The sequence below is a fragment of the Manduca sexta genome, chromosome 27, assembly GCF_014839805.1.
Source record: "Manduca sexta isolate Smith_Timp_Sample1 chromosome 27, JHU_Msex_v1.0, whole genome shotgun sequence".
NCBI classification, from domain to species: Eukaryota; Metazoa; Arthropoda; class Insecta; order Lepidoptera; family Sphingidae; genus Manduca; species Manduca sexta.
In genome coordinates, this window is record NC_051141.1 from 14,662,260 (window position 1) to 14,681,672 (window position 19,413).

At 34.7% G+C, this 19,413-nt stretch overlaps 2 protein-coding genes across 2 annotated transcripts in view; one reads left to right on the forward strand and one right to left on the reverse strand.

The window, feature by feature from the left end:
• LOC115455774 (epidermal growth factor receptor) overlaps positions 1-19,413 on the forward strand; it is a 117,309-nt gene that overhangs the window by 80,606 nt on the left and 17,290 nt on the right. The window lies entirely within an intron of this gene.
• On the reverse strand, positions 1,033-4,573 carry LOC115455775. Its single transcript, XM_030184474.2, has one exon. It carries the CDS (start codon positions 4,556-4,558, stop codon positions 3,299-3,301), a length of 1,260 nt encoding a protein of 419 aa, XP_030040334.1. The 5' UTR covers positions 4,559-4,573; the 3' UTR covers positions 1,033-3,298.

Below are 19,413 nucleotides of genomic sequence, written 5' to 3' on the forward strand. Positions count from 1 at the left end.
ATCAATAGTTGTTACTTGCTGAGTGAATCTGATACATATAATCTAATATATTACTGTAACACATATTTTATATTAGGTAAGTGTTATATATATTTCATTACCAAAAACCTTGATTGACGGTGTCTTAACTTTTATGTTGGCCATCAATTACTTGTTATATGTCATAACAGTTTTATACTGAATCTCCATATATAATCCATTGATCCAAAAGATACTTAATCTGTTAAAATTATATAATATCATTTATATCAATTCGGTTTGCTATTAGCGACATTTTTAAATATAATATTTAAAAGAATTTCCTCGGCTCATTGTTTAGTACTCGTTTCAGAGATTACCTTCTTCATCTTTACCTTTTCAAAAGATGATTGTAACATTTTCTTATTTTTTAGAGCACATCAATATTTAACGTAATATATAGATAACTTGCGTACGATAAAATATGGAGTTGTCGCGTAAAAGAAGTCCATTTACAAGACGCCGACTAAAAAGTTGCATTACTGTTATTTTTATACACCGCATTTTAATTGCTATGTGCAAACAAGCTCATAATTATAAGTACAAAATGCGTTGACATCGTCGACGCTAATTTAAGTAAATTCTCCTTTCTGCGAAACCGACATACTTCAGCCCGAGACTAACTTGCATATGGTAAGGTTTTTAATGAACATTTAACGTGTTACACCATTTTTCGGTTGAACAACGCGAACACGATCGTTTACAACCAGTTTACAAAATGGACTCAACTTTTTTTAATGTCTTAAATGCGTTATCTCTTTTTAGAAGTGCTCTCTGACAATTTTAAGAGCCCGGTCATCGTGTGTCTTTTTATTTTATTGTTCTCCGCGGTGCGTCTTTGTGGCCGCTGTTAATGTCCTGTGTAACAATATTAATCAGCCACAAGCCTATCTAGAGTATGTGAGCATATTTCAATGAACCTCATTTTTCGTCGTCATGTTTTAAAGGACCTTATTTTAATATGTTTTAACATTTAAGTATAATAATTATTTACATAAACTTAAAAAAATGGCATTTTTAATTATTTATTTAATTTATTTAATTGTGCAAATGATTCGCAATTCCTATATCTTATTACATGCTTCTCTGTTGGGGAGATTTACCACACTTTCATCCCTTATTCGCGATATAATAGCGGATATCGAATGGAATAAAACTATACGCAATATAACGAAATCATATTACTTGTTCTTAATTAGTACTAAATACCTAAAAGTAAATTATTTTTTTATTAAATATCTCAAACCGGTATAACAAGTATATAAACATATTCGTAATAGAATTGAAACAGCAAAAAGTGATATTCGTCATGCCAAACCTGCTTCACTAAAACGTCCTGAACGTATTCGAAACGCATAGTTGAACGATTTGAATTATAAGCGGTGTCAAAGATAATCTGCGAAAATTAGTTTTAATAACAAAAACCGAAGACCGAGTCGAAGCATATAACGCTGCATGCAAATAAAGTGTTGGCGCCACCAAGTGATTATTCAACTCGCGTAATTTTATTTCGGATGTCTTTAGTGCGTACGGATTCGACGCTTCAATAACAATTTATAATTATTGAATTTCACGGTTATCTTTCGAGGGCTCGTAAATGACAAGACGGGCCGTTTACATTAGTACTGCCAGGAAAAATCCTTGATTTTTACAATGTAAGGTTTATCAGATGTAAATTTTAGTAATTATAATTAATTTGTTTGGGTGTTATTCTTACAATTGGTATTTTCAAATGGGCAGGTCAGATATTCGCTTGGAGGTATGAATTTTGAACGGCACTAACCCCAACGATATATAGTGCAACTTTTCACTTTAATTCCACGAACATCAAACTATTGTAACCTTGGTCTAAATGACGCATCAAATACTCCTTCATTGATAAATAAGTATTTGACTTTCATATTTTATGAATAAATATTATGCATAGACTAAAGTTCTTTAGGTTACGATATTGTCCAAGTATATATTGTAGTACTTATAGAGAGTATGAACAGGTGACAACATAGTTGGACAGCATAATACATGCTCAATGATGTCCCCATTTAATATTCCACACGTTCCTTGATCAAAATTTGCCTAAACGCTGTTAATGTTTAATGTAACAAATAAAATGAAACTAAAATCATCCAATTTATATTCAGTAGGGGCACATATTTGCCACGAATTCTCTAACGGTCATACATGATACAACCAAGGTAAATTTTATTTAATTTTGTGATGTATTTAGGAATCTGCGATGTGAGTGGAATAGTTTCCAATGCTACCATAGACGTTAAATTCCTTGTCTATCTATCTCTTTCTTACTGTTACAAAACCAAATAATAAGAAAGTAACAGAAATATGCCTTAAGTGAAATTCGTCTGTTCTGTTACGTTTGACACACGCATCAGTCGATAATGTACATAGCATACACCACCGTACACGAGATGTTAAAAGCGTCAATGTTTGTGAAACAACAAAAATAAATCAATTCACACTTCTACATGTAACTTTCTATTCTCATTTGCCAATTTGTAGAATCACGTCGACAGTGGACACGTCCGATACATATAAATTTAAGTTATGGATAAATTCTAAATTCTCAACTACTACTCATAATGATAAAGATCAACAACAAAACATAATGTTCATAGTGACGTAGTTTTTTTCAACATTTATCACCGGACTCGTACATTAATACATCTCGTCATTGCACTTTGTCGTTATGTACGGTTGCTTGCAGAAAAACGTTAACAAAAACCATTTATATTTTGTTCGTGATTACCAAACAAGTAAAAAATATGACAACTATATCGTAAAATATAATGTAGTAAACTTGGTTGTGTTAATAGTGAAAGAACCAAAATATGTATAAATAAATACGTTCGAATCTTGCAATCATCTTTCACAGTTTGCTCAAGCCACTTTACATAAAAGATTGTCCGAGTATAATAGTATATGAGAATAGAACCGATAGGTCATATGCACCAGCACATTATACGTGAGACGCAGCGACCGAATGGCCGGCTATACACCATCACAGCGATAATTAGTTTTTGGGTGTCTAGCGGTCACGAGTCCGAACATTCCGATGTACTGCCGACTCATCTACGGGCTTATCTGTACGCAGCCACAGGTGTTTTTGTATAGTATTTCTTTACAAATCAGTTTGCGGCACCGCCATTTGGACAGGACTTCAACTTAGTTCCGTTAAAGTCGACTGGTGTATGGAATATTACGAATGATAAAGGTCTTTGCAGCGAAGCACTTACAATCTATTATTTTTTATTTATAATAGTTTTTAAATGAGTCCAGTGTCGACGCTTACTCGCACAGCGTTCACCAAACGCATTTTATGATCTTCGTCGTCGATTTGAGTCAAGACCCAGAGTTCCTCTAAAGGTATTCTTTCTAAGTCCGCAAATTTCTCTTCAAAAGATTCTAATACATCGCATCGTTTGCTTGCTAGAAGAGGTATAGATGTTATAGAGCCAAACAAACCAAACTTTCCAAATTTTCTTAATTCTTCGTTTAAGTCTTGCCGCGTAATAACCGTGGCCGGATTTATACCCATATCCTTCAGATAATATGTTACAGAATTGTAATAAACATCAATAGCTTTAAAAAAATCTTCTTTGTCACGGCATACGTTGCTGCATAAAATCAAAAACAAAGTCACATCTGTTGCAGGTGATGCACATCTGAATAATTGAAAGTCTATCATAACGGCCCTGTCTTTGGAGCATAGGAAATTAGGACACCAAGCATCGCCATGGCTCAGAACTGGAAAACATCCCGGAGTGGAACATATTTCTATGACCTTTTCGTAGATATCATCATCCACTAACTTTTTGAATTTTTGTAAGTAAATACTTGAATCATCTTCGTACTGCCGTAAAACGTCCAGGTCTAATTTCACAGCATTCTGAAGAAATCGTTGGTACCACTGGCGATTCTCAGCTGTATAGTATAATTCCGGAATCGAGCTCGCAAACCTTGCAAACACATCTGGCTTTTTGATCCGCAGTGCAAAGGATACAGCGTGTAAATGAGCCAAAGATCCCAAAGTAATGTCTCTTTCAAATTCGGTGGGGTTTTCGGATATTGATTTACAATCACTTTCAGCTAAGTCTTCTAACAATAAATAATCATTTTCACCGTCGTTGTGACATCCGTAGCAAATAGGTATGTTGTTCTGTATGGTATGCTTTGCACCAAGCGACGCCTGCAGTTCGACGAGGACAGGAAGAATTTTCGAGAAGAACCGCGTTTCACGCTCGAAGTACTTGGTGCAGTCTAGGGACTTCTTCAAGAGAACGTCACCGGCAAATCCCTTTGCGATGAACGATGCTGTATGTTGTTCTCCTGAAACCCGTATCCTGTACACAGCACCAATTAATCCCTCACCAGCAGGAGCAGCTCGTGTTATTTGGAAAAATCTAATTACGTCTTGACTATTTGTCCGTAATTTAAACGCTTTGTCCAAGACAGCCACTGTTAAGTATTTAGAGATGTCCGCTAGCGTTAATTGAACCATGTTCTCGACTTGATAGCGGTGCATCTTGTCAGTGGTTGTATTTAAATGCATTGCATATCTTAAATAAATTAGTCTGGTGTTATTATCACCTTTTACTAACATTTACTTATATATGAGGAGAGCTCCATGATGAGCAAACGTGACATAAATCATTGTTACATTTAATTGAGTAATGTAAATAATATAATAAACTACAGAAATAAGGCTTTGTTACACGAAAATAAGTCTTCGTGTAACAAAGCGTTAAAAGCCTAAGGCATAATATATAATGATATATGCTACGCGACTTGCGTCGCCGGAGCACAATTTCATTTTTTTTTTCTCATATTTGGCACCTGATCATGATTTGAACAGTATTTATGTCGCCAATGATCTATCTTAGAGAAAAATGGAATCTCACCAGATGTAATAGTTAATAGAACTACACCACCAAACCAAGCTATCTCTCCACGTAACCGCATCATATCATGACTGTATTAGGTACGGAAAGAACCATGACACGGCTTACTATGCCCACTAGAATCTATCAACAGCGTAGCTCCCCGTTTCGCTGCCTATGCGCACCGAATTCTCAACGTAGCGTGCCATGCAAGGACCGTAGCGGCTCCGGCGATATAATCTCGCCGATACCTATTGACGGTCCGTGCATGGCATATGATGGTGATGGTCGGTGACGGTATGGCTTAGTGGTATAGGCTCATACTTTTCAATAGAAGAAATATTTTTTTGCCTGACACGTTCCTTGCAAGGTCACAATATGAAAAGGTGTAGTGGGCAGACTCCTTTATATCACGTTGTGTTAGTTGTTACCAAACAAATATAATGTTTTGTTGATATGTAAACATCTTTAAATTCATTGTAAACGCTAATAGATATGGTATGTTTGTTTCTAAAATTACACTACTAGTTCTCGTGACATTAAGTTCGAAATATATATATCAAGTTTTACATTTTTAGTATATATAAGTACGTACCTCAAAATTTAAATATTAGGGAAATAACGGGTGAAAATAGAACATTTTATTAATCATAATTACATAATGTAAGTATATTTTTGATTTTCAATTATTTTGAGTAAAATAGCTGATACACAGTTCTCATTTATACGCAATTGGTTGCCGCAATGAACACGGACATAATAGCGCTTAAATTAAGAAGACAAAGGCCTACGTGTCGATGCTCTTCTTATAATTTGTAAGATAGTGACATGTTGATATATCGAAGCTCCCTATCGATAGCCATTAACACATGACGCTAACGTAGTATAGCAGCATTTTGTTTTATAAAAGGACTAAGGTCCAATTTTCCAAGAAGATAGTGAATTTCTTGTGTTGTATGTAATTTTTGTTTGAATGTCAGCGAATTAAATTAAAAATTGTAATTAAGTTTTCTTATTACTTAAGTACGGGAAACCGTCCGAGTTTTTTACTCCTCTCTACCAATTGAAATGTCGCAAAAGTCATTATAAAAATACTGTTTATCAAAATTAGAATATTAAAACAGTATAAAAGGAATAACAAATCTCGACATCGATATCGACGCAACATAAAATCTCATAACTAGTGGCTCCTAGTAGCAGCACTTATCATGATTACGTAGTGTAAGGGCGCGGGCAGTAAAAATAATCTGACATGAACCACCGTACGTAGTACATACTACGATGGGTATACCATCTATTCCGATAGACTCGGTAATAGCTACAACTTAAATGGTAACTATAGTAAATTAGTAGTTAAGTATTAGTAGTTAGTAAGGCAAAAAATAATCAATTAGATGCGTGAAAAAATATAAATGAAAAATATTAAAAAGCTTTTATCCTACTAGACATAGTTGTTTGATTTAAAATTGGTGTGCATTATACTAGCAATTCTTTTTATCTTTGTTTATCTCGCCTTTAATTTGTTTTACTTTGACTATTAAGAGTTTGTAAAGAAGGTGTTACTCTTATATTTTACTAGCTTTTGCTCGCGGCTTCGCTGTATATTTTCCCGGGATAGAAATTAGCCTATAAACTCTCCAAGGTCAACTATCTCAATACGAAATTTCATAAAAATCCGTTCAGTAGATTTTGAGAAAGTCGATAACATACAAACAAACAGAAAAGAGAACTTAGTTTTATAATATGCATTGGTTACAAAAAAGACAAAGTTTATTTACATTATATACTTAAAGCGATAAATATATTTATTTTGATAAGATTAATATTCTAAAATGTGCATTGTGAAAAAAGTGGCTGATTTAATTATATTTATGGCTCACTATATTCATTCATTGTGGCGTCGTGGCGTCATTGTGGCGTCCACATAAAAGGTAAATATATGCTGTCGCGGATTTTTATTAAGAACTACTTGGACAAACAATCCTACGACAAATCATCTTTGTCTAACTCCAACGGTTTAGGCAGCGTACGCCGAAATCATTATAAATTGTAGCCTATGTGTTATTATGATGTACAACCAATATTACTGTAAGGTTTCATCCAAATCTGTTCAGTAGTTTTTTCGTGAACGAGTAACATACATACATACATCCATCCTCGCTCACTTTCGCATTTATAATGTTAGTAGGATACTTTTGCACAGTTAATAAATACCCTTACTGTTCTTAACATTCAATATCATACGAATTATTATGAAACTCCTTCATTGCTAAAACGCAAAACTTAAATCACAGGAAATTATCAATTATGTAAATAATAAAATAAATGAGATTTTTTGTCTGGTCACTTTTTAATTTGCATATAAAAATCATGGCGGTTGATTAGGTATATGTATATACTTACTTTGTGCGAGGTTGTAAACCTGTGTGAGGGTGTTATATATTTCCTGTGTGACCAACAAGCATTTTAGATAATTATCAATTTTATAATCGTTAATTACAATGGAAACATCATCCATTATAAGTCGTTAAAGTCTACACCATACTACTGTGATATTATCTCGTACAAATTGTTTTTTCTTTGCGACATGTTAAAAAATAAAACACAGTTTAATGATAAATATTTTGTAGCGGCGTGTCCCCGCTGCTTAATTAGTGATTTCGGTCATGTAACAAACTACCTAACAAGCAATAAAACTTGCGGATTATTGAAAAAAGAACAACAATAAAAAGGTGAACAAAATGGCGGAAAGTTACCTGCGCGGGCCACTTTACCCTCGCCATGTTTTTTTTTTTACCAGGGAACAGGCCATGGCGTCCTAAAGATAAAGCCTATTGTAGACACGAGTAAGACAAAAGCACACCATGTTGTAGTTTATTTTTGATTTTAATCGTCCATTTTCGTTGTCAGTAGGTGTCGCACGGGGTTTTTACATCCGAGATTTATACGTCGCGACGTGTCCGTCACTCAGTCAAGTGGATTTTTTTAAATTATCATCGATATGTTGTATTCATAATGGATTTTTAAATATTCAATAAGTAAGTATATTTGTTCTTATACAGACATGAGTCTAGGTAATAAAATATTATGTACTTCAATCTCAAACTAACGATACATTCACAGTTATACACAGATGCGGACTTGCCAACCAATACCGATATGGAGACAAACCGACGGTGTTTGAGTATGGCATTAACATATAGTGATTGTCACCAAATATACTTATAAACCTACTAAAGAATTCATTGGTAGAAAACAGTTTTCTTTTTCACAGAATCGGAAGACAAGGGCAACGTTTAGGGACGAATGAAATAAAACTAATTTTTGAAAAAGAAGAATCACTCCCACAATGTGTGATTCGCGTTTAGATTTCGTTCGGAATCTTTGGATGCAAAAAATAACTTTTGTAGTGAGCGTGCGAACATAAGCGGGCCTTTGTTCGTTTCGTATGTCAAAAGTGCATCTGTCTGGATCATTATAATTTCAGAACTGAATAAACTCCACCTTTATCTTTGACACCCGATCATTTCTTCGAGTAATGTGAAGTAAATTTTGTTTTAAAAGAAAATCGCTGCTAAATTAATATTGAATGCATTATGTAATTTTGGTTTTAAATTAGTTTTATTGCATGTCAAGCTTTTAAGTCTTCTTACTTAATTATATTTTATTTTAATGTAAATATCATATTTACCAACCGCATTATCTACATTTATGAAGTCGATTCGTCCTAGTTGTTTAGGATTAACAATCGACAATATATTCTATTTAATAGTTGTATGCATTGTAACTTACTCTTTCAATTGTGTTTAGTAGTCATAAATAATGGCGCAATAATTTGTCCTATAAAAAAACTTCTTTTTATTATTATTTTTTTTTTTAAGAATATTAAATAAAAAATATATAACAAGAACAATGAAAACGTACACGTTGGTTCGATCGTTTCCGAATATCAGACGATACCATCAAAACTACAGCTCGGAGCGTTTCTTGGGACGCATATTATCTTCATAACATAATGCATTCTCAACAATCTTTGCATAACATGACGTAGACTCTTAACCTTTCACGGATAACTAATTTTAAAACCCTTTTCAATCTTATCAGATACCATCGTACCTATGTAATGTCGAAAACTGATAAATATTCGTTTCCACACAAAAGCTTCTACACATTTAAAAACTATGAAAAGAATATTGTCAAGTGTAAGTAATAGATGCAAGTTAAATCGAAATATCTCGATTAGACATAGCTAAACGAGAGATCGAAATCTTTTAATTAGAAGGCTAGAGTTTTTGTATCTACCTGCGAGTACAAGCCGCAGAACATTTTAAACAAAAGGAACAGTTGGATCGGTTTTATGATCGAGTAGATATCGATATCAAATATTTTTTCCTTTGACTTATTGAGGCGATTAAAACGAGCTGTCGGGGGTGGCATCTGCCACGCTCTCCGATTTCTTGCTATTGCCTAACTTTAAAACGTATTCGTTATTATTAACGCTGCATACAACAAAACAAACAGCATATGGTTTGAACAAAAACGGACCCTATTATTATAGCTTTTCAATTCATTATTTGATATCGAACATGCAAGGCTGTTGTAGAGGTAATATATCATAAAGTCCGAATCACCCAACCCCGTCGCAGTGGGATACTGAAACTCAAGAATGCGTTTTTTATTATCAACATTTTATAATCTGCCACAATTATTAAGTTCCAACGTTTAGTATTAACGAGCGGTAACATGGGAATTAATATTTCTAGTGGCGTCCGTGTTTTATCTTTTATTTTCTCCGCGGTGCTACGTTTTGATTGTTATTGGACCTTAAAAATTGATTGCTACGCTCCTATGTGAATGTAATGACCTCGCGTGATGTTAACTCTTGATTCTTAATTAATGTGAAATGTGGAATTTCGTTAACATATCGATTATAGACTAGAATCGGCGTGGAAAGCTATCGTATAACGGGACTATAAATCGATAATGTAATAGCTAAAAGTGCTGTCAACCGCAGTCTATGATAATATGCCCTAGGTTATGTGAAACAAAATACAAAATTGTTTAATAAACTTTTTTTTTAAAAATATACACTCAATAAGCATTAGACGTGTCCGTGGCTTGACAAATGAATTTGCATATACGTCAATTTAAATTAATTAAAGCAGCCGAAAAGCGACGTATTATATTACGAAGTTTTAAGAGGCCATTAACTTCATTGATCTTGTATGTTAGACAGGATACGCATACATCATGCTCGCGGTTTGCGATCATAAAAGAACTGATGGAGCACGAAATAATCGACATTTCTGTTTATATGTCTTTACACAAACAGGATTATACATTTACATATGCAAGAAATGTCATTCATTCAACGTATCTTATAAATTAATATTTTTCGCAATTAATGTGGGAAATGTTATCTTGGTTGTATCTATGGAAAGTTTTTAAGTTATTTTTTCATTGCTTTCCGTTCGTTGATGGTAAGCTGGTCGCTGATGACTTACAAAGTATTGTTAGGTATTCCACTGAGTTCGCCACTCTGAGACATGTTAAGTCTTATAATGTCCAGTTACACTGGGTTCCAATATTCTTCAAACCGGAACACAACATTGACTAAACACTATTCCTTGGCGGCAGAAATAGACACTCCGATGGTACCTGCCCTGGCGGACTTTCACATACGATACACCTGCCACCGGTGTCCAGAAATTTTCCTCGATAGATTAAATGTTCATGATATTATCATTATAGATGTTGAAATTCGACCATCGATGCAATGACCTATTGCATAAAATATTAGATTGACATTTAAGAACTAGTGGTATTTTATTTGGCGAATAGAGAACATGCATAAACATACTTGTGTAACAATAAGCATGAACTTTTTTTAGGGTTTTTTATAAACGTTAACAGGCTAAAGCTGCAATTACATACAGAGGAGCCACCACGGCTTTCACATTCAAGTTTACTTTATAAGCTTTTCGTCGGAAAGAGTAAATATCTCACAATCTTGTCTAAGATGAGTCAATCACCGGTTTTCGATTAGGTGTTAAGGTAAACGTAAAACATTTTACAGTTCTCTATTAGACACTAGTTGTTAATTCCTTTTGCAAAATTGAGTCCATTGCTTCAAAAAATTATGGCTTAGCCACCATCAGCTATTGTGTCATTTCCAATTACTCTCAAATGTCTTTTTTTGATAAAAATAGCTTAGACTACTTTGCGAAACTAAAAGGCAGCTGTATCGAATATTAATACACATTAACAATCAAAAAGCTCAAAATGCGTGAATAAATATAAGGTACCAATGACCGTATGCTTTAAAAAAGCCAATGTTTCGTAATCAGGCAGACACCATTTAATTCAGATATCTGTATATATAAAGCGCTCCGTTTTGTAGTTTCGTCTAATTGCCACAAGCTAGTTTGCACACAACTCCTAGATTTATAGCCCGCTAGTCTGACTAGACTTTGACTATCTTCTATACTTATAATAAATCTGTAGAGAGGTCAATTCTGTACATGAAATATATTTCCAAAATAACTATCAGGGGGTGATTAGGGATCGATACTGATGCCAAAAATGCAATTTGTAAAATTTTTGTCTGTCTGTCTGTATAACCGTTATAGAAACAAAAACTACTCGACGGATTTTAACGAAACTTGGTTCAATTATTTGTCATACTCCTGTGCTGGTTATAGTATACTTTTCATCACACTACAATTAATAGGAGCAGAGCAGTGAAGGGAAATGTTGGGAAAACGGGAGAAGTTACTCCATTTTTTAAGATTCCGTTGCGTGTGCAACCTTAATGGTTAAAGCTACCCAGAAATCATGTATGACGGAAATGTTCTCCTTAAAATTATGTAAAAAATATCCCACGACAGCATGTGTCTATCTTTTATGGTTGACTCACAATAACACGTGTAACTCCCGATAGCTTAGCAGTTCGAAGCTTTCTCATTATATTTGTCTACTCTTACGTTTATAACACTCTCAGTCATCCCTAATTAAAACAGTTAACATTATTAAATATTCCATAAAAAAGAATCACAGAAATCGGTATAGAAACACCAAAGTTATACATGAAATACGCTAATAATAAGCCATCATGCGTGAATACTGAATCATGCTATAAGGATTATTTTTGTATATATATATAAGGTCGCGAACGCACAGGCAGGCGGCTTGCTTGGCACCTAGAGGCTAGCGAATCACCTAGCGAGTAGCTTCGTAAAACGAACATTCTCGAACGTTCGCGACCGGCTCCATTTTTGAAGTCCGAAATCCACTCGGGCGAAGCTGCGAGCGGAAGCTAGTTTATAAATAAACTAAAAGTATTAAAATAATATGAGATGTATCCAAATTCAATTCAAATTATTATTTTACCTTTGTTTTCTAAATATCAAATCATTATTGCGAATAATAGTTCATAATTTTCTCCAAACAAGATAAACAACATCGTAACATTAAAATAGTACAATTAACTTTTAACATTTCACGAAGTAGCAAAGAGGAGTTTCGTACATTGTAACGTAAAATAACACAAAATATCAGCAATCAACATTCATTTACAAAAGTACTCGAGTTGAGACAAACCTTGGTAAGGATTACCTCTTCGAAGGCGATGTAAGCAGTGATCTGTACCTGTTCGTACAATAGGCCAAATCAAATGCCCATTGTAAAAGCACAATGCTGTCAAGTGGCTTGGTCCTTTGTTAGCTAACGCAGCCGCGGCCGTCTAGCCGACGCCGGCCTACTGGACCCTTTGACATCTTCCCTGCACGATCATTAATATTCTAACACCATAATCGATACCTCACTTTAGTTCTCTTATTAATAAAAGAAGATATTATAAAGGCTCATATTTCTGAATCTGATATACGGTATTACGTTTAATTAGTTTCTGCATAAAAGAGGATAGACGAGACTTGAGTCAATTTAGTGTTAATTGTTAAAATGTTCGATATTTGAATTTAATGTATGTTTTAAATTGCCAGTCTCAGATTGTTTAGTCTGTTATTCTTATTCCGAACAAAGCTACACTTAAAAATAAAAATATCCGCTTCCGACCTCTTTGATTTTTAATGGTCACTATAAATTCGTCACAGTCACCAACTACTGTTAATTTATTTACCATAGACCTATAATTAGCGATCATATTGCGTGTAATGCAAATGTTGCTGTATAACATATAAATGGCATTATTTGTATTCCTAGAACGATCTGCTCATTTAAAGGGGAACTACCGATGTTGAGTTTCAAGCGTATTCGCACGTGTGGTCTTTGATATTCCTCTAAACATAATTCGAAACAGTACCTTTTTCAAATATACTTTGTTTTATGCTTATATGTGCGTAGATAGGCAGAAGCGGCTGTTGCCATACCTAAATTACATACTTTTCTACATGCTCTAGTTATATTGTTGGGATAACCACATGGTTATACATGGTAAGCAACCTGCATAGGTTAATGTAATTATCTATTTAAAAAAAATACATCTTGCCCCAACTGCCTGCCATCTTTCACTGAATTTAAAGCTGGCTACGCTCTTAGTTACAGATGTAAATTATAACTCCTAGAACCAATCATTGTATGTATTTTTCTTCCCTTACCAAGTCGATAGGTCTCTCATATTATGTGAAAAGTCCGCCTGAGTAGGTACATACCACCTCAATATCTATTTCTGCCGCCCAGCAGTAGTGCGTAGTTACTGTTGCGTTTCGGATTAAAAGACATTGTAGCAAGTGTAACTACTGGATATAATAAGACATAACATCTCATGTTTCAGCATGACGAGCGCAGTGGAATACCAAACAATAATTAATAATTCAATGTGTTGGATGGTGTTTCTACTGTTTATGGGCGGTCGTATAACTTACCATCAGGCGAACGGCAAGCTCGTCTCGTCATACAAAGCAAGAAAAAAAACTCAACCAACATGAAACATGCTTACAATCGCAAAAACTTTGGGTCATACTAAAATAATTTGATAAGCACTAATGGTATAAAAGTTGTAAATCAGTGGTAATAAATTCCCTCGTTTTAATATACGACTTTTGGTAATTTAATACTGATAAAACACGCATTAGTCGAATGAGACATTAAGATGAAATTCCGGATTAACACATTATAGAAATATTTGAAGAACTAAATGTTAGGTTTCATTTATGTAAAGTGAACAATGTTTCTACATTCTTTTAAGTGCACGTTACACTTTGATATACTTCATATTCCAAAATAAACATGTTTCTCAAGTTTATTAAATGAAATAATCAAAAAAACTATCAACTAAAATCAAATGCATGGTTATTTTTTTAAATATCATATTTAAACAAACAGAAAAGGATATTGAAATAAAAACTATTTAAACGGATTTTATCGCGGTTTTTTATATTATTATTTTCTCCCGACGTTTCGAAGACTTTGCAGCCTTCATGGTCACGGGGGGGACTGAGTACAATATCTACCTACATTTTTCAAATATACAACTTTATAAAATTTTTATCTGTTGACGGTCCGATCTATGCAGAATGAGCTCACAGTGTCTTGAGGTCTGGCAGCCGGTCTTTTGGGATCCGATTTAATTAAATGTAGAACAGGATCCCAGGCTTGTGCAAGCTTCCAACCATCTTCCCTATTGAAATTTGGGTGTTTTTTATTTCAATAGCCTCGCGAATCATCCTAGGCAGGAATCGGTGTTCTTTGGCAAGGATTTGTGGCTTGTCTAATCGCAAATAATGATTGGAGCCTCCTTCAGAATGTTCAGCGACTGCAGACTTCGTAGAGCGTCGGTGTTTCACGTCAGCTATATGTTCTTTTACGCGGGTCCCTATATTTCTTTTTGTTTGTCCTATATAAGAGAGGCCACAGTTGCAGTCTATCTTGTATACACCCGGTTCTTGCAGAGGTATATGGCACTTGACAGGTGGTAAAAATTGACTAATCTTCTTAGGCGGCTCGAAATAGGTTTTTATTGAAGCACGCTTCAGGATGTAGCCAATCTTGTCGGTGACTCCTCTCACATATGGTAGTACAACCGGAACACGTTCAACTGTGGCTGGTTTCACTCGGTCTCTGTGACGGCGGCGTGGAATTTGGAGCTTGTTGTCTCGCAGTATTAGCTCAGCGGCCAGGTGTTTCTCGTCACAGATTCCTCGTGCTCTCTGAAACAATGATTTGCCCACGGTAGCTAACTGTTTTGGATGGTGGTGAGATTCACCGTTCAGATATTTATCAGTATGAGTCTGTTTCCGATACACAGTATGACTTAAGGTCTGATCAGGATTACGAATGACTAAAACATCCAAGAAAGCAAGAGATTTGTTGTGTTCTAACTCCATAGTGAATTGGATTTTATTATTGATGGAGTTAAGGTGATTTAAAAATGCAGATACTTTGTCCGATGGTAAAATTGTGAAAGTATCATCTACGTACCGTTTGTAAAACCTTGGAGAGACCGGTGATGTTGTCAGGGCTGTCTCCTCGAAGTCCTCCATGAATATATCGGCGACTACCGGAGATACAAGGGAGCCCATCGCTACACCCTCTACTTGTACATAGAACTGATCATTCCACAACATATAGCCAGATGTAAGGCAGTGTTGGAGTAGTTCTGCATATTCCACAGGTATGTTATTATCTACTAACTTCTTAGACACAATTTTGATGCAATCTTGTAATGGTAAGCTCGTGAAGAGAGACTGGACATCAAAACTGACCATTGTTTCATTGTCAGCTAACTGTAGGTGTTTAATGTCGCTGACAAATTGGTATGAATCCTTCACAGATGCTCTAGTGTTTCCTCTGAGGGGTGAAAGCACTTTTGCTACGTGCTGAGCCAATCTGTAGGTTGGTGTGTCGATCTGACTCACAATGGGACGTAGTGGAGCATTTAACTTGTGTATCTTCGGCAGTCCATACAGTTTAGGCGGTTTTGCACACGAAGGAACGAGTAAGTTTACGTCGAGATTTAATTTATCGGAGTAATTTTTTATTAAAGTGCTAGTAGCCTTCAATATCTTGTTAGTCGGGTCTGATTTGACTATTCTAAAGTTGTATATTTGAAAAATGTAGGTAGATATTGTAACTTTGACTTTACGGATGAACAACACCTCAGTCCCCCCCGTGACCATGAAGGCTGCAAAGTCTTCGAAACGTCGGGAGAAAATAATAATATAAAAAACCGCGATAAAATCCGTTTAAATAGTTTTTATTTCAATGTCTAACATTCGCGTAAACATAAGAAATCATTAAACAGAAAAGGATGTTAAAAGTACACTATGTGACCTGATGAATAAGTGCGTATCTTTCTTGTGACCGTAAACAGGGTGATTAGTTTTACTATATATTCCATTGGCAGATGCAATAGATTAAATATCCACGACTTGAGAATTGCTCCAAATGTAGGAATCATATAATTTTAATGAATTATTTTTTCCTTATACACTAGTACTTATAAATAGAGAATCATGCTTTGCACTAAAGGAAAATATACGATATATATCCAACATTGTACAGTATGAAACTTATAAATGACCAATTGTATTGTAGATGTGCGTTAAAAATACTTATTTAAACATTACTCAACGGTGATGAAATTCCACATTTAGAGGTATGAAATGTGATAATTCGTGTGGATATGCGTGGCTGGTATGCAGCGGTACATCACGGTCGCAGCACCTGTTACGACGTATGATACAAATTTAAATGTGACGCTAGTACGTCGTCCCGAGAATACATGGTGTCGAGAACTTAAGATTGTGGGTGAAGATAGGCTTTAAGAGAACTAGTTTAAGGCTCAAAGTTATCTATTACGCGAGGGACTATGTTGTCCGCATTTTTGGAAAGATAAGCCTAATTGCGCGTTCAAGTCCAGCTCTTCAGTAATAAACAGAAAAAGTAACGTCGCGGTCATAATAAAGGGAAGTGTTAAACGACGGGTATCAAACAGTCCATCAGGGTAAGTAACTGTTTTGTCTATATAGGCGACGATCCCTACGCAAGCTCTGGATATAACGTGTACAAATTTATTTAAATAAAAAAGCCATAAAATCTTATTACTCTGTTGTCATAATACTTGTAGTAGGAAACAGCAGACAAAAATATTATTTTAATAATATTAACCGATTTTCAATATATCAATCTTGCCTCCATGCAATATTCCTTTCTTGATTATTTGCCTCATATTTCAATATACTTGTTTTGCGATATAAGTTCATACAAAGTGCCTATATATGCTTCTGGGGGCAGGAGCGCAACTGGCGCACCCACTTTTCGCTACGCTATATTGCCTGTACAGATATCCGGCACAAAACCCAATAACACTGTACCAGACCTAAGACTAACTCGAAATCTTAGCACGCCAATTGTACGATATAAGAAAATATAATAAAGTAAGTTTGTATATAACACAAAGGGTATCGGGTGGAGCGAAGTTTGATCGGGTGTAGACGTGGGCGCCCAGGGTCAACGCTCAATATGTTAGTGTTTATAGCAGAATAAAATCTGACGATCAGTTACTTGCATCTGCTTGTAACAGTATTAGACCTAGGTTTTACGGCACGTGATATACCTCAATAAAATATCCACATATCTGGAAAATATCATAAAAAAGTAATTACGTTAGTAATATGTTTAGATATTTATTTTAATTCCGGATATACACTGAATATTACCGAACTTATTTAGGCTGAATTCAAACAAGAATATTACTTTTTCTATTTATGTGAATGGTAAAAATGAATATATTTAAAATTTATTTTAAAACTACAGGAAATGGTATATTTAATTAAACAACAAATTCCACAGAGTGTTTTTCTTCATCGAACGAGTAGATATATAAACGTGTAGCTTACATATAATCGGAGATCTAAAACAGATTTTTTTGCGTCCAATCATCTGGCTATTAAAGTTCTATGTAGAGGATCGTGAGAACTGAGGCGCGGGCGAATTAATTTGGCATTCGATATTGATTTGAATAGGAAGTGTTTTTGCAAAACTTATATTTAGAGGCGAACTAGTTAAATCAATTTATGATTGATATTTCAAGACAACACTTCAAGCGCATAAATCAAGCCATGATTAACATCGACTGTTTTCAGTCTAGACTTAGACTCCTAATAAGTTACATCACGAACTTTGTTTAAAATTTCGTCATATTAAATTTTAAAGGCCGAAATATCCATGATTATTAATTATTTTTACATTTTTCTTTCAACTGCGAGAACTAATCACTAACTAGACGTGAATTTAAATTCTTTACTTGCCAATACTTGTTTAGTTACCCAGATTAAAGCCGAAACAAAATGTATGAAAATGGACCTTGAGCTACCACCTTAAATAAAGCACCAACTGTTTGCGGATCGTGCGACATGAACTATATACTCAAAACGTTTATAGTCACGTAAAATAGATTTGTGAGAGCTTTCTAGACTAGAGAAGCCTCCGCGGTCCAGGAATGTGGAGGCACTACCACTACACCGAGCAATCCGCGATGCCGTTATACGACATATTTAAATAGATCGTATACGCTACTGGCTCTGTATCACACAATAAAGAGCGAAATAGTATTAGAGAAGCAATGTACTCGTATAGCCGGTTCATTTTTCATTCGCCGTTTGTAGAGACGTATGGGCACTTTCATAAAGAGTTCAACGCGCGCTCGTGCAATCCCACATACCTTTGTATGTAAACAAAGTTATCTAAGTGGAGTAAATAATAAATAATTGACACTACTGACTGTGGAGTGTTAATACACACGTTTCGTGCCGTCATCAAGAGATTTACTGCTACTGTCGGCCAATAAAGGAATTTTACAGTAAACAGGCAGAACTATACATACAATTAAATTGAAATAAGCTAAGTTTTCAATTACGTTTTTAATATCTTCTTAGTCAGGAAAAAAGCTATGATGGGTGACCATAGCGGTGAACACGTAGTCGGCTTTTTTTTCTATTTAGAAGTTACTAGGTACATGTTGTCACTTAGGGACTATGATGTTGGTACCCTTCTCACACTTTTATTTCAGCAATCACATTATAGTAATAATTGCCTCAACTTTTTCCTAATTCAGCTGCAAGATGCTCTTATTAAAGTTTTCGTTTTTCTCTAGCCGTTTTCATTTCTTTATTATGATTGTATGTGTGGAAATAAACGAATATGTACATTAATGTCATTCATCTATTCTCAACAAACCGTTATCATATATTATGTAGATTTAAGCCGTGGACACCGTGGTTTTTACCCGCTGATTTGTCTTTAAGTCGTAATGCTGGGTGCCTGATGGGTTTCTTTAATATTCATAAGAATTAGATGCTTGTGCTGTTTTCCGTTATATTTATAGTTGATTACATCTCCCAAACCATAATATATCAATTAGGTTACCATTTAGAAAAATATGCGATTCAATAAATTTAAAAAAATTTAACATATTTTTTTTCTATATTTAATTAAAACTTTTATTATGTATGACTATTTCTATATTATATAATATTATATT

Excerpts from the sequence above, each read along its gene's own strand:
- LOC115455775 (XM_030184474.2), bottom strand. The coding sequence starts at position 4,558 with ATGCACCGCTATCAAGTCGAGAACATGGTTCAATTAACGCTAGCGGAC.